The sequence below is a fragment of the Xenopus tropicalis genome, chromosome 5 (genome assembly GCF_000004195.4).
Source record: "Xenopus tropicalis strain Nigerian chromosome 5, UCB_Xtro_10.0, whole genome shotgun sequence".
Taxonomy (NCBI): domain Eukaryota; kingdom Metazoa; phylum Chordata; class Amphibia; order Anura; family Pipidae; genus Xenopus; species Xenopus tropicalis.
The window spans coordinates 96333324-96349908 of NC_030681.2; the positions used below are offsets into that span (position 1 = coordinate 96333324).

General features: G+C 35.4%; 1 protein-coding gene across 2 annotated transcripts in view; it reads right to left on the reverse strand.

Annotated features, from left to right (window-relative positions):
• Positions 1 to 16585, reverse strand: part of mlip (muscular LMNA-interacting protein) — a 112116-nt gene that overhangs the window by 30950 nt on the left and 64581 nt on the right. The window contains exons 5-10 of one of the 2 annotated variants that reach the window (XM_018094430.2): positions 12980 to 14407; positions 7631 to 7702; positions 5790 to 5858; positions 5632 to 5715; positions 5334 to 5399; positions 3109 to 3153 (exon numbers count right to left, since the gene is read on the reverse strand). In XM_018094430.2, the coding sequence (XP_017949919.2) occupies positions 3109 to 3153; positions 5334 to 5399; positions 5632 to 5715; positions 5790 to 5858; positions 7631 to 7702; positions 12980 to 14407 (1764 nt within the window). The remainder of the gene's footprint in view (positions 1 to 3108; positions 3154 to 5333; positions 5400 to 5631; positions 5716 to 5789; positions 5859 to 7630; positions 7703 to 12979; positions 14408 to 16585) is intronic. The other variant, XM_018094431.2, reaches the window with a different exon arrangement.

The following is a 16585-nucleotide window of genomic DNA, read 5'->3' on the forward strand; positions in this document are numbered from 1 at the left end:
TGTTTACGGGGGTGGGATCCAGATTTATAGTTTGCTATGGAAAGCACTGCAGCTAAAAGTTGCCAAAATTTCTTGCCAGGATTCTTATAGCTACTAAGATACTTATTAGAGATGAATGAATCCATTTATATTAACATTGCTTTTGTCCTTGAAAACCAAACTGAAAGATATTTTTTTTTACTAATCAAATCTGATTTTCACCTTATATCTGAAATCAATTGTATCAATGAATTTGATCATAAAAATGAATGCCAATACTTTGCATATAACAATGACCCCACTGCATTCTGTTTACAAAGCAAAGCATTGATTATAAGGCTCAGTGCTGGCTGTCTCCACGTGCTCTGTTCCACCTCCTGAATTTACAATGTTTTTTTTAATTCCTTGAATTTGTTGGTGGGGTTTTCAAGATAACTTTAAGAGACCAGGAAGTTGGGTTTTAATATGCAGCATTGCCGCAAACACTCCCATATAATCCTCCACTCCTTTAAATTGTCACATATCAGGTATGGATACCAGACAATTACTCTTGCATCATCTCCTCCAACTCATCATATGTTAATAACTTGAAAAAGGATAGTACTATATTTTCTTTTTATTATGAGTTCAGTATATATCAAAGTGTATCCTGTAGTTACGGAAAGAGTACAGTATGCCTTTGGGCTCATATACTAAGGTAAAAGGTACATTTTACATGCAAAAAAAGTGAAACTGGGAGTCATTTACTTAGGGGCTGATTTACTAATCCACGAATCTGAATCCGAATGGGAAGAATTCGGATTAGAAACAAACATTTTGCGACTTTTTCATATTTTTTGCGATTTTTTCGTCGCTGTTACGACTTTTTCGTAAATTGTCGCAACTTTTTCGTAGCCGTTACGACTTGTGTGAATTGGCGCAACTTTTTTCTAGCCGTTACGATTTGCTTGTATATTGTCGCAACTTTTTCATATTGAGCGCTCGTAAACGGCGTGCAAAACTTTCAGACTTTGCATGATTTTGGAAGCCTCCCATAGGACTCAATGGCACTCTGCAGCTCCAACCTGGCCCAAGGAAAGTCTCCCATAGGGCTCAATGGCACTCTGCAGCTCCAACCTGGCCCAAGGAAAGTCACGATACTGAAGCTTGAATTAATCCGAAACTTTCGTACTCGGCGCCAACGCTACGAAAAAGTTGCGTCAATTTACGAAAAAATTGCAAAATACCAATCATTACGAAAAAACGCATTCGGACGATTTTCAGACGTTTGTGGATTAGTACATGTGCCCCTTAGTGTATGAAGTGTGCAAAGTGCAATAACAAGGTAAAATTTACCATGTTTTCTGCACTTTGCACCCTGCAAAGTTCCCAAAACATTAAGGAGCAGATTTATTTAAATTCGAGTTTGTGAAAAAAAAATGGTGATGTGAAATAAAATAACTGAGGCAAAACTCATGCAACTTTTATTCTCAAATGCAACAGAATATTCCCTCGTGTGTTTTGTCTCTGAAAAAAAGGTGCACGCGGGCGAGAATCACATTGCTCCATTCATGTTCAATGAGGCTAAAAAATTCAAATGTTTTAATAACTGGGCAAATACATAAATCAAGTTGTTAGAGACATTTCTGATTGACTTCTATTGATTGTCACTTGCTCTTAGGGTTTTTTTTCTCTAATAAACAGAGATTTGTGGTTTTTAAGAATATTCACACTTTTTTCATGGAATTCTTTCTCGACTTGTGAAAAAAACATTTTGGATAAATCTGCCCCCTTAGTGTTTTTTTGTGCCAATGCTAGGTGCATAGGGCAGCCAGGGCAGCAGCGCCCTACAAGTTACCATGCGTGGCAAAATGCCTGGTAACTTTAAGAGTTAAATTTCTAGTTATTAAACAGCAAACTCTGCTCTTCCACTGCAGAAAGCACAGTGGTACTAATTAGTATTTGTTGTCCTAAAAGTTTGTACAATTGCTGAATAGGAAAACAAAAATAATACCTTATACATATAGCACACTGGGGAACATTAACAGAATACTACTTGTTTTTTGTTTTTGTATTATACTTATAGAACCGTATCATTCAGTAAAGTTACAATTTCTAATTACCTCAGCTTACGAAGGGATTGCAAATGATTCTTTCAAAGGTATATTTATAATTCATCACTGTTTACTGGTATCATCCATTATTCAGAATATTTGTGTTATTTGTCCAGCCATATCCTTACACAGCAAATATTTTCCTATAGCAATATCACAATCTGTGTAACTGTTTGATATATAAAGACAAACTAGTACTGCATCTGCTCATTTAAAATTCCCCTTTTTGTTGCTTTACTAAAATTGGACCATTTGGCTATTTCAAATGACCTTGGTCATCAGCAATCACAGTTGCATTGGTCATTGTCTAATCAAACGTTTTGGGGTTTCATGTCTTCCCTCTCATTTACTCCCCATATCCATGTGCTCACAAACAGTGATTATAACTGTTGTAAAATTGTCCTTTTATTACTGAAACTTTTAAACTAAAATGAAAGCATTTGGTTATTGGCATAAATAAAGTTACTTTTTAAAGTTCATCACAGATAATAACAAAAAGTGCTTTCTGTTTTTCACTGGGTCACGGGATGTATTATCCTTTGTTGCAAAGGGTAAATTTTAATACATAAGAGGTAGAAACATGCAAGTCACGGCTGAGCACAGAATACAATCTGCAACAGACAAAGGTCCAACCTCTTAACATGCCACAGATGGCAATTTATATTCTGTACAGAAAAAATGGTCTATGGTGAGCTAACGATACATACAACAACAAAATTAAATTTTCTTTAAAAAGGGATAGCTTACAAAACATGAATGTCTCCTAAAAAAGCTGACCTTATCCATACTGAAAAAGCTTACATTTTATTCTACTTGTACATATGTTTCCAATGATTGTTTCCAATGGCATATGTATATGTATATTAATTCATCCATAGAATTTTCATCTCTCAAAATACTGGGGATTTTTTGCTTTTAAAGTTAGAAGAAGCTAACTATTTAAAAAAATGATAAATTGAAAAAACAGTGTAACCAAAATAAAGGAATTCAATATATTGTACAAATATAATTTACAACAGAGTTTAATAAAACCTACGTATTTAGTCTCTCTTCCAGCGGATCCTGATGAAGACTTTGGCATCTAGAACACAAAAGTTAAAAAAAAAACCTTGTAAATACTGTGTGTTAACAAGTTCCTGACAGAGATATTTCTCACTCAGAATGTGAGTTTATTGTCTGCCAAGTGTAGAAAACTGTACAAACTGAAACAGATAATAATTCTTGCGTGCTTCTAGTTCACTGTATACTTCTTGCACGTTACTGACTCCCACATTAAATACGATTCATAATGTGTCATTTTCTTTACCCTTCGTGTTATCAGCCCAGACATAGGCACACTGTGCTCCTGGATTTAAAATGCAGCTGTGCAGTGCAAAATCAGGGGGCCAGCCCTGTCCTTCTGCCAGAAAGGTAGGGAGCAGGAGGGGGACATCTATGTATCTTCCCCTTCCTACTTTCAATATCTCTTATTTTCTTAATGATTTCCCTTTTAGCTGTAATAAGAGATCTATTTAATCCTAACTAAGATGCATTAATCCATATTACTGGCAAAACAACCCTACTGGGTTTATTTAATGTTTTCATTTTATGTATGCATTTTTGCAAGTTTGATTCATAACATGTAGTTACCTTTTACCTTAGAACAAAGACATAAAAGGAAAAAAAACTTTAGAAGAGAGAGAGAGAGAGAGAGAGAGAGACAGCAAAGAAGAGAGAATGCAGTGGCTTAGATACAGTCATGAGTATGCCCTAAAACGTTTTAGTTAGTTTCTGTTGTAGTTGTGTTGGGATCAGCTGGCCAAAGGCCCATTACTTTGTCAAAGTTATCCTAGCAGCCTCTGTCTAAGCCAGTGAACGAGTGCAGGGAGAGAAAATAATTTAGCAGCCTTTTCTAGTTTGCCAAAGTACAGAAGGTAGCTAATCTTCAACTCAGTGCTATTGCATTCCTAGTATGAAATAATAATAGTTTAAAGAAGGTGAATTAGTACCTCTTCAGGACTCGGTTCTTAAGACCTCTTGAGATTTTACATTTGGTATGAATAGGCCCTGCTCTATAAAGTTTACCACTTCCACTTAATATGTGGCATTTAAAACACAGATTGCCCGGGCAAAAGCCCATAGAGTGAATGTGTTGGGGGTTAGGTATATTCTATGATCCTGAAAGGGCAGGTGCTGATAGAATGTGCTGCAGGATCGGTTTAAGGTGACCATACACGGGCAGATCCGCTCGCTTGGTGACATCTTCGATCAGATCCGCTCGCTTGGCGATCTTCACCCGATATCCCCACCTACGGGTGGCGATATCGGGGAGGAATGTCGGTGAATTCGATCGTTTGGCCCTGGGGCCAAACGATCGAATTCTGCAAGCGGCAATGGGGCAGTCGGTTTGGGGACCGCATCAACGAGCCGATGCGGTCCCCGATCCGATGGGATTTTCTAACCTGGCCGACCAATATCTGGCCAATTTCAGGCCAGATATCGGTTGGCCAGTCCGATCGTTTCTGCCCCTACACGGACCGATAAGCTGCCGAGTCGGTCCAAGGGACCGATATCGGCAGCTTCTATCGGCCCGTGTATGGGGACCTTTACACTAGAGGAGTTTCAGAGAAAAGGTGTCTTGAAAAGAGGTGTTAAGTAGATTTAAGGTATTGTAAATAGTGAAAAAAACCTTAACTGGAAAACACCAGGTTCCTAGCATTTCAGATAATAGATGCCTTATATGTACTTAAAAAATTCTAAATGATTATTAATAAATTGTTTTAAGTAGGTATTCTGTGTTTCCCATAAGTCTTCAATTCATATATTCCAAAGCAAGCCATCTCCTATGCTGTATATGTATGAAGGATCTGAAACCATCTTACGTTCTGTACAGACACAGTAGGGATCATTTACTTAACCCTTGGATGTAAAGTGCTAGAGCACTAAAGGTGGCAAGAGCAGTAAGGACAAGGCCCTGTTGTGGCCAGTGCCCTCTGCTGCTCCTTACATGTGCATATAAATGACTAGCAAGTTACGAGACTGGAGGGTACACCAGTACACAACTGACTAAAGCAGTCTGCATTATGTTTGTGGGGGAAGCAGCAGGTCTCCGCAGGCCATAAAGTACAAAGACCTGCGTCAATTCTAAAAGAGTGCAAAGTAAAGAAATTACTGATTGTGGCCTTTTTTACACTTGGCATACTGAATTCTATTACATAAATGACCCCACAGTATTTATTACATTTTTGTCAATAATAACATCACACAATATATTTTCCTAACCTGAGAACTTTCGTTGAAACGCTTAGAATCCCATCTTGCTTTGGTAGACCTTGATGAGTCACAGTGCTAACAAAATATAACAAGACAAAGAAAATCTATTAGACACACAGACAAGGACAAGATTGACAATTCTAAGCTGCCTTAAAGGGATAGGATTGTCTTTTGACATTTTGGACAATGAGTGACTCATTGGGTAATGAGTGAAAAGGAGTTGCTTTTTGAATGAAATGACAAGCAAGTCAAAAGAACACTAAAATATATTTTCTTACAATACCCTTAAGCGGTTAAATGCAATTACCAAGGGAAGAGGATCATGTAATACTTCATCAATCACAGCACAAACTTCTTCTGTCTGTTGCCTAAGCAGAGCCGGAGAATAGACCTGAAGGGAGAAATATCTGAATATGTTGCTCTGTGAATATTTCAGGAGAAGAAAAGAAACAACTGCATTGTTACCTCAGAACGTGTTTCTGTTGTTTCGTCAAACTGAGGATTTTCTTCATTCGTTTCAGGTTCATCAAGCGCCTAAGTAAAACATTTTGATAAACTTCATCTTTCCTGTTTGATCATTTGCAATATTTACAACTCATGGATGAGCAAGTACATCTGAATAAACTGTAATTTATTTATGAACTGCAACTCTCAAGATCAAATCAGCATCACATATTTGACTTTTCAGAATACATCCAGCACATGTTCAAGTCTTTGTTTGAAAGATTAATAATCAATCCCTACAGAATGGCTATTCCAATAGGATGAAGTTGGTCAATGCATTACATCGAACTATGAATTTGCTTTCTGAGGTGTACAGTTTGTGTTTGCCAGCTTTATACATTGACAGATACGTTTGGTCCACAGCCAGAGTTAATCAAGAGATATTGTTCTAGTTTGCTACCCTCAATCAAGCATATTGTGCCAATTCCTGCTGCTCATGATTACATAGGACTCACTTGAAATGCCCTTTCTTGAAATGCGAGAAATGCAATTTTCTTGAAACAGGTTTATCGAAATGATATACGGTAGATATATTTAGTCTTAGTAACAGAATCATCCAAAAGTTTTGTTTCCTTGCTATTCTAGACAATTAGTAACCTAAGGCATATGAAACATTGTCTTTCTTTCTTTCTCTCTCTCCCTCTGTTTCTTTCTTTCTTTCTCTTTCTATCTTCCTTTCTTCCTTTCTTTCTTTCTTTCTTTCTTTCTTTCTTTCTTTCTTTCTTTCTTTCTCTTTCTTTCTTTCTTTCTTTCTTTCTTTCCTCTATTTCTTCTTTTTATTTCTTATTCTTTATATAGCACTGACATTTCTACATACAATAGCTACAGCTCACATTACATCAGTCTATGACCAAATAAAGCTTCCTATCTAAGGTTTTCGTCACATTCACACAACCCACAGTAGGGACAATTAGGAGGCAATAAACCTGCCTATATGTGTTTTAAAAAGTCTTAGGGCATACAGCTGCTATGACAATCACACTGGTTTTCTCTAGCAAATGTGTGTAAACAAATCTGAAAGCTGAGTTTAGAGTTTTGTGAATGTAATGTCTGATAATTTTCTGGCATAAACAAACATTTTACTCCGTGTCAGTTACAATTGTGGGTCTAGTTCATTTTTTTAATTATCTCCCAAATCTATAAACTGTATAGGTTAGATGTAGATTTAGTTAGACACATCTTTTCTGTTTTCTTTAGCCTTTAGCCTTTAGCCTAACCCCCTCTTCTGTTGAAAGTCCCCTGTGTAGAATAATTTGTGTAGGGATGTATTCCTATTTGGAATACATGTGAGAGTGAGAGTGAGAGTGGCAGCTAGAATGAGCAGCTAGAATGCGCAGCCCTATGCTTGACCAAGGAGTAATACCCCAGATGACACCTGCCAATGTAGGGACACCAGTAAAATGAAACAAAAAAAAATGTCAAAAAATAACATGCACTGTAACTGTAACATGTGCTGATGAGTACATTATATAATAAGCTAGTGGTATGCCTGTTTATCTATTCAAACCATGCTAGTTTAGTAAGTGAAGCACCTTCTTATCCTTCATTTTGTTCTGCAATAAACTAGTATTTTGTATCTAAAAATAACTGGCACCTAAGATTTTTTATGAAAGTGTGTATGAGTGTGGCAGTGCTGATTGATACGCTTTACCTCCATTGTTGTCTAAGTTCCCAATCAAGAAAGGGAGTACATGTAACAGTGCTCTGCCTTTAGAGGGGCAGGATTACATTTGCTGTCTCCCCATCCACAATGCTACACTACCATATGAACATGTAATTTAAAAGCAAAGGGAACATCTTACCTTTTGATCCAGAAGCAATTTATTTGTAGGAATTGCAGCAAAAACTTTATAATTTGGCTTGATCCTATATAACTGAAATATAAAAAAATATGTAATAGGAGACAAAAGTGTATCTTTACTGATGCGCTATTTATTAGTTATTTATAAGTGTAAGATGCAGGATAGGACTGCAAAATTTTCCCTGTAGCATGCATTAGGGGTTTTGTATTAAAGATCACATTACAACTTCATCCTTATGATCAGAATCAAGTGAAATCCCATTCTGTGTTGCTCATTGGTAATCAACAAAAAAAATAATGCTGCTAAATGCATTTGTATCTTAAATGCATACTTCATACTGGAAATATCTTTCCCATCCTGAGTGCTATTCATTCTGCATTGGTGTAGCATTTCTCTGTTCTATCTTGTTTCTGTGCTGGGAATTGGAGGGGTGCCGACCCCTGTCAGCTGTGCCTTTGAAAAGTCACTCCTATCTTGCAGACTGCACATCTCCAAATTGTCCCATTTTTGATGGACAGTCCTGCTTCACAGACCAAAAAGTGGTGGAGTTTTATGGGAAAGTAAGTAGAGTTTGGCAGATTATAGGAGTGTTCAGGTGTTGCTGGGCAGAGTGACACATTGTCTAATTTGCCCCCCATTTGATAATTCAAATGATGGGAGGTATAATAAAATGGGAGGTATGTAAATATTGTAAACCCCTAGCCTTTTCCACGAGTTGTTATTGTGGTTCAAAAAAGTTTCAAGATAGGTGTTTCAGCATAATCATTCCTGATGTGGATGGAGGCACACCAATTTATTGTTATACCTGGTCTCACTTATAGCAAAGAAACAGGACTCCTGTGGTGCAAAAAAACAAAAATAGTGCAGGATGTCCATAAAAGCTATAGGGTGCTAATGTGCCAAGCTGATGTATCCAAATGACTTCATATTTTCTAGAAGTAATTTTGTACTCCACCCTTTTTTAAACAGCTCCAAAACCACAAATTCAGTCTTGGCATGTCCATACTCTTCTGGGCACAGGACAAGCAGGGATATATACTGTATTGTCGTTCTAAAAAAGTAGATGAAGATTTAACCTAGGTTTTCACATACTAACTGCTTGATTAATATATGACCTTTCTGATATGAAACCAAGGGAATATAAAGTCATCTAAGTCAGGATAAGCTGATATTATGATCACCCAGTCTTTCCAGTTTAGCCACCACTTCATTGGTCTCTAAGCTTTGGACAAAAGGGTATACAAGACATTTTTGTTTTATTCCCATGCCCAAGACCAGAAAGGTTCCAAGACTGGGTTCTTAAAGACCCCAAAAGCATACCCACCTGCCACTAACTAAAAAGGCATAGATTTAATTTGTTTCTGTTGTACAGAAGGCTCATTCATCAGGCTATCCTGATAACAATTACTATATTATATTATAGTATTATTATCATTATGATCAATGCATAGTTATGGTTGTATTGCAAATGAGCTCTCTGTTATGTATGGGAAAATAGAGGTTCACCCAAATATTGGGTTTATTTAATTACTGCACCCCAGCTTTGGGCCCACAAATTTCCCCATACATAAAAATGTTACACAAAAATTCCATCCATTGAAGGTACTTGCTTCAATATTCATTCCTTGCATATCCATATGCTCCTGCCTCCTGTTCTGAATCAAGCACTGTTGCACCATATTGACAGGAGGAGATAGATACTAATATCCCCTTAGATGAACACAGGAAAGCAGATGAAATGTGCACGCATTCCAGCTTTTCATTTATTGTTATACACATATCTTTTTCATTTTTTGTTCTATTTCTCCATTTTCATTAAAGACTATAAACTTTTCTTAAGGACTGTCTTGGGCTTGATGCAAGATATGGAATAAATATGTGCAACACAAGTGCAGAAGGAAGAACCATTCTCATCCCATTAAAACTGCCAATAACAGTTTTCCCTTTAGATTCATACTGTCTAATGCAATCTGCAACATTAATCTAAATTAACTGCTGCTATCTGCTTAAACATGTAGTATGTGGAATTAATATGTTCTAGCTTGCTAATGGTTTCATTATGTTCTATAGGCAATGCTACATAAATGTCAAGCTCTAGTGCAGGCTTTTCACATAAAATTTTAACTATTTAATGTATTTCAGGACCAGAACTAGGAGCAGGCAGCAGATGCATACGCCTAGGGTGCCACAGTGCGTGTGGGTGCGTGTAGGCATGCACCAATGCTACCTTTGCTAACTCCAGCCCTGTATATTGTTTTAAGCAACAAACGATCAAGTAAACTACTGGGGGTTGGGTTGGTGGCAAGCAGATGGGTCAAGTGACTGGCAAGGGTTTTCTTTGGGCACCTCTGGCTTTTGGTCGGCTCTAATCTATTTTTAGGCTTTAACCAGCTTATTTATTTTAAGTTATCAAAAGTAAACAATCACTAATCATTTCTGAGACATTTCTGAGTGGTATTTTAGTTATACAAGATTAGCTAGAGTATACATAGAATACATTTGTTTTAAATGTTGACAAATCAACATACAGTGCTTGTATACAAGTGATTATTCCCCTTTAAGCTCATGTAAATATTTCTCTTCAAACCTCATGTTATGTTAATCTCAGGGAAGAAAGATCGAGATACTCACATATATGTATGTATAGTACCAGGAAAATGTAATTGTTTTACTAAACTAGAAATGTTTGGCATATGTCTTCCCACAGCTCCTAAAATGAGAATGAAATGCCTGTGTATTTATTAATTAAATGCATGTAAGCCGCTTCAGCTTTATGAAGGCTTTTCCTCTACAGGCTTGTTGGCTCATTACAGCTCATCTAAACACAGGCCCTAGGGCACACAAGGTGTTTGAGCTCCACTACAAGTTCATACCAGCACATCTTTAAAAGATAATAAAAGCCCCAGGTCTACTAGAAGCACTTTCTTTTGATGACAAAAGGAAGCAATTAGTTGTGATCTTTTGCCTTGTGTACCATATGTTTACTGTTTGCTACTGTAGCCAATTTGTAAATAAAAAATTAGAACTTTCTGCTCTCCAGTACTGTTAGTTATGTGCTTTTACTTTATTCCACTTGTACACGTGCTATAAAATTCTTAACATATTGCCACACATTAAACTTATTTCCACTTTACTCATGATCTATGCTAATTTAATTGAATTATAGCCCATTGTCATAATTTCAGAATGTGTATATATACACCACACAACCTCAGTGTGCAGGTTCTCCACTAAAAACTAAAGTAGTGCTGTGACAGCAGGTATGGGGGTGAATTTTGTACAAACTGGAAATAAGAAATGTATAGCAGCCTTATAGCTTTACGGTTTTCTTTACAGTAATCTGTAAAACAGTAATCAATTTAAAAATGAGTGCTATAAAATATGCAAAATGATCCAGATAAATATATTCACAAAATGTTCTGTTTTATTTTGAGTACTATTTATGCCTGAAATCTTACTGTAATATTGAGTAGTTTTTCTTTTTTTTAAAGCAAAATCTGCAGACCAATGTGCTGTCCCATGAAACATACAATATATATATATATATATATATTACACAAAAGCCATGAATATCTTGTACATTATATACTTATAAACAGAGCTTAGTGATGTCAGAGCTTAGTGGTGCTTAGTAATGTCATTTCTGTCACATGACTCAATGAATCTTGTGTATTGTATTAAATAATGTACCCCCTGTTGTGAAATATTAGGATATTAGAAGTCCCCTTAATATTAGATACACTTTTCTATGGTCATGGAACTCCTCGGTAACTTATAATACCCCTATATTTTACGACAGGGGGTACACTATTTACTATATCTACATCAACAATTTTCTTTATTATACAGACAATCTAACATCAACAAAATAAGGGTGATTTTTTAACATAACAGTAAAATTCCATTTCAACAGAAAATCATGAATGAAACAAATACATTCCATATCAGTGAATAGTGAGGAAACGGAGCAATAAACAATTCTCAAGAATGATTATGGCAATTTGCAGTCCATTAATAACCTTACCCAATAAGCAGATTTAGCATGCAAAGAAAGCAGAGTAATATGAAGAGGAATCTATTAAACTGCATGAATATTAGCAAGCATGGGATTCAGGGTCATAGGAATGCAATTGTTAAGTCTACATTTACCACAAATATCTGGGCATTTTTATTTCCTGAAAGATGTCATTTCTTTTTTTTATTTGATTACAGTTCAGAAAATAATGTATATGCAGTCAATAACCTTTGAGCAGTAATGTGTTGCATAGAAACAAAGTACCAAAGACAGTTGGGTGTACATGCCAAAGATTAAAAAGAAAGCCCTGCAGGAGTCCTAACCATTAAATAATTGTATGGTTTTTCATTTAATTCAGTCAGAATAACAATTTAACACTGTCCAAGCCTTTCAAGAAATTAATACCTCAGAGCCCCAAATCTATGGATGTCTATGGGCAATGTTACTTTTTTATTGTTAAAGTGTCTTTTCCAGTGGGTTTGATTAGCTTTGATAAAATATAGATACTGCTTGAATTTGCTGTTCAGTAAGATTGGTTATGTATTGTTAAATGTGATCTGTCTAATTCATTATAGATTGATCCTTGCAGTAGTAAATCCTACTGATTATTATGGATTGATTGGTAAAGATTAACAGCAAATCTGTCAGAATGTTTTAATTCAATGCTGAAAAATTCCTACTTTTTACTCTGTAGGGGGACTTACTAACATTCTGATTTGATAGCTCTTCGGAGCACTCAGAAACTCCAATTAACTGTCTTTATATTGAAAGTAAATGTAAACATTGCAAATGCTTTCCACTTAATTTTTTGGCTTAATCATATGAGAATACTTTCATGTTATATTCCATGGTCCTTTCCCTGTATTCACTACCATGCAATGGGTTGTGCTGAGGGGAAGAAGTAAATATTGAAATCTTAGACCTTGTACTCTAGAACAACTTTTGTCATTCGTAGACAAAATGTTTTGCAAAATGTTGATAATATATTTTAAAGGAATTTTATAAAATGGTTTTATTAACACCAAACAACAATTAAAGTGTGTCCAAAGTTACTGTTAATTAAACTTATTGCAGCTTGTTGCATAATATCTATCATGCAGTGCAAAGCAATATTAATATATGCTCTGACACCCAGTAATTGAAAAGTATTAGCACATCTCTAAAAGAGAACTGCGTTTAATATGAATCCAGCAAATCAAACATTTCAGGGTCTGTCTGCTATATCCTAACAGTTCTCTACAAAATATAGATTAAATTAATTCATGCATTAGTCATTTTCCATTAAACTGGAATTGTGCTATTCTGACATATCTGCATGCAGACAGAAGAGATACCTTTTTGTTTTCATGGTCAGAACACTGTGATAATGATAGCAATTCACTTGATCTCGACAATGATGACCTTGGAGATGACAGGCTTCTGTCGAGGGATGTAGTTATTGGCTCATATTCTCTTGATAATTCTCCAAGGCCAAATGTGTTGGGCTGAGGCTTCTCATTTGGATGCAGTGATAAAGAAATGGTTGGGACTATATATTTGTTTTCATTTGGGGATATCTGAATACTTCTGGCATTCAGTTGAGAAATGTTCTGTAATTCTGTGTTTGAAGAGAAAGGCACAGAATGTTGTGGATAGTGTCTATCTGAGGACTTTACACTTGAAAATTTGCTTTGTGTATAGTGTGCTGGTCTATCGTCACCAGCTGAATGCTGTAAATGTGGAGACGTTGCTCGTTTCTGACTGGCAAGATGGGGGCTAGAATGAGACAAATTTAAAGGTAAACTAGATGGGATTGATGCAATTTTTCTATATTTTGCAGGAAGAGGATACTTTTTAAAGGGTTTATTTAAAGGGGGTTTCACGTTAGTTGGTGGAATATTTTCTTTGAAGTAGTAAGGTGGAATTGGGGATGTTTGTGTTCTGGAAGAGTTAAGAACATTTGCATAATATTCAGAATCAGGCGAAAGAGTCCTAATGGACGTTTGATGAAAAGAAGATTCAGGTTTTAACATATTTGATTCTGAAACAGAGGGTATTGCTTTAGTTTGTCCATGAATGTCTTTCTTTTTGGGTTCTTGTTGGCTACCAAGAGAGAAACAGGAAACTGACTTTCTAGTAATTGTTGTGGGCACCACAGGCTTCTGAGAAGTTAGATTCAGTTGGCTCAAATTAAGAGAATGGGGTCTTCCATAGCTTGTGTTTTTGGATCTCAGTACAGATGTTAAAAAAGAAAGACGTGATGAAACTGGAGAAATTGCTTCACAACTGGAAGCAGGAGAGATGGGATTGCCAGATTCACCCATACTACATATTGTTGAAGATGAGCCATGAAATGGTGAATGAAGCGGACTAGGGCTAGCACAAAGAGGATATCTAATGACATTTAGCTGGAAAGGGGAGGGAGTGTGCCTCATTTCACAAGAAGTAGTAGAAGAATTTATAACAGCTGTATCTTGCATTTCTAGTTCATTTGGAAATTGTGAAACTTTCACTGAGGTTTTATCTGTCTCATGTATTAATGTATGCTGTATATTTACTGGAGTAGTACTTAATTTAGATAAATCAGATGAAACAGGTTTATTAGAAGTAGGTTTCTGCTCATCACAAATACTGTATGGAGCAGAGCTAAACCGAAACTCTTGGTTTTCACAAATACAGTGTATGTGTGGCTTTTTATGATATAATCTTTGATTAGTTGAATATAAGTTTGCAAGCTGAGGTTTATATGCAACAGAGCCAGCAGAAGGTACAGTAGAGTAATGCTAAAGGAAGAAGAAAGATACAATTAAAATTTGATTACAGAAACAGAAAATTACAATGAGGTTTAATTTATCTCATGAATATGAATTCAAAAAATTCAGTGATCATTTGTAGACTAAAAACAAATAATATTTAGGTTAAACAAATCATTAAGTAATTAAATAGTCTTTAAACACATGAAAACACAATAAAAACTTGTTTTATGTATTGGGTTTATGTGGACAAGTAGAAACATAGGTTAACAGATATGCATATTGGGTTTTTTAAAGCCTCTTTACACTTTTTAAAACAGAGATCTGATATAAGGCAGACAGCTTACTATTAATTCAAGCTGCACAATGTGGTGTCCTTTAGTATGAATTCATATACACTGAGGAAATTCTAATATCTTGATATTTAGTAAAAGAGAAAATTGGCCTATAACATACTATGGTCTATAGAAAGTTTATTTGGCAATTGACAAATCTCTTGTGCTTTAGCTTTAACTTATATTTTAATTATATAAAGGTCAACCTATATATTTGCTCTTGTCTGTATTTTTAATTGCAATAATAAAAAATAGCTCTGAGATATGAGGTAAAAACATGTGATCACATTTTCTTCTTATCACTCCATTATTATTATGAATATATGAGTTATTCATTTGTCTTTAATTGGTAAAATGCATTTAAGTAGTTGTAGTAGTAATGTCCAATTAGATAGACCATCAGACAGCCTAATTTATTGAATACATATAGAGAAACACCTTCAGCATCAGTAGTCTAACTTGCTCATCTGTTACGATTTATGAATACATCCTTTTACCTACATTATTTTTACACATACTTAATTATTTGTGGTTAAGGATGAATTCATAAGTACCTTTTACCTTTAACATCTCGTCAATGTCTTTTTTGGGCCGTCTACTGCCTAAGGTATTTGTAACATTTGTAACACACCAGAGGTCACCCCTTTAGATTAGAGGAAAGGAGCTTCCATTTGAAGCAGCGCAGGTGGTTTTTCACAGTGAGGTCAGTAAGGTTGTGGAATGCCCTTCCTAGTGATGTGGTAATGGCAGATTCTGTTAATGCCTTTAAAAGGGGCCTAGATGAGTTCTTGAACAATCAGAATATCCAAGGCTATTGTGATACTAATATCTACAGTTAGTATTAGTGGTTGTATATATAGTTTATGTATGTGAGTGTATAGATTGGTAGGTGTGGGTTGTGTGTGCTGGGTTTACTTGGATTAGTTGAACTTGGTGGACTCTGGTCTTTTTTCAACCCTATGTAACTATGTAACTATGTAACATGAGTGGCAATGAGTAAAAGAGATCAAGCTTCTTGATTTGAGTTGACAGTGTGTCTTTCGCCTTCTTATTATACATTTAGTTCAATTAACTTTATTGGTTAACTTTACCAGAAACACTAATGCATGTAATGTCATTAAATGTAGGTGAGAAGTAAATGATTTCCTAAAAATTGAAGAATATTTGCCACTGGCAAGTCAGCACCTGTATGATAAAGTTGTTGTTTATATAAACAAAGGCGTCTGTAGTAAAGTATAAAGCAGTTGTATAATTGTTTAAGAAGGTTAAAGACGGTTTGATAAAATCAGTTCAGGCAACTGTACAGTGCCATTTACCCCTAATTTATCAGTTCATCTTCTCATGACATATCAATCACATGGCATGTATATTACAGTATATATACAGTATATTAGAGCACTGCTCTAATATTAAATAATATACTGTATATATATATATATATATATATATATATATATATATATATATATATATATATAAAATATGTGCTTTTATATCAGCCCTCCTGTGGCATACAAATAACAGGAATATGGAAAGAAACTCCTTATGACTTCTCTACAATGTACCAGCCAAAAGTTGAAACCATGCAATTTTTACTGAAAATTGTAAGATCAATTAATTGATATGGGAATTCAAGACTTGCAAAGTTAAAGTTTCACCTTCAGGGTAAAATATGTCAAGTGTTGCAAAACCACTTTCTGAATCCTAAAAAGGTACTGCACAATGTACTATATGTTTTGCAGAAAAACATCTACATTTTTTCCTCAGTTGGTCAGACAGTACTATTTTTAAATGGGCAATTAATATATGAATTGCAGAAACCTATTAATGAATTTTCATAAGCCATCATACAGTTTGTAAATCCATTATTCTG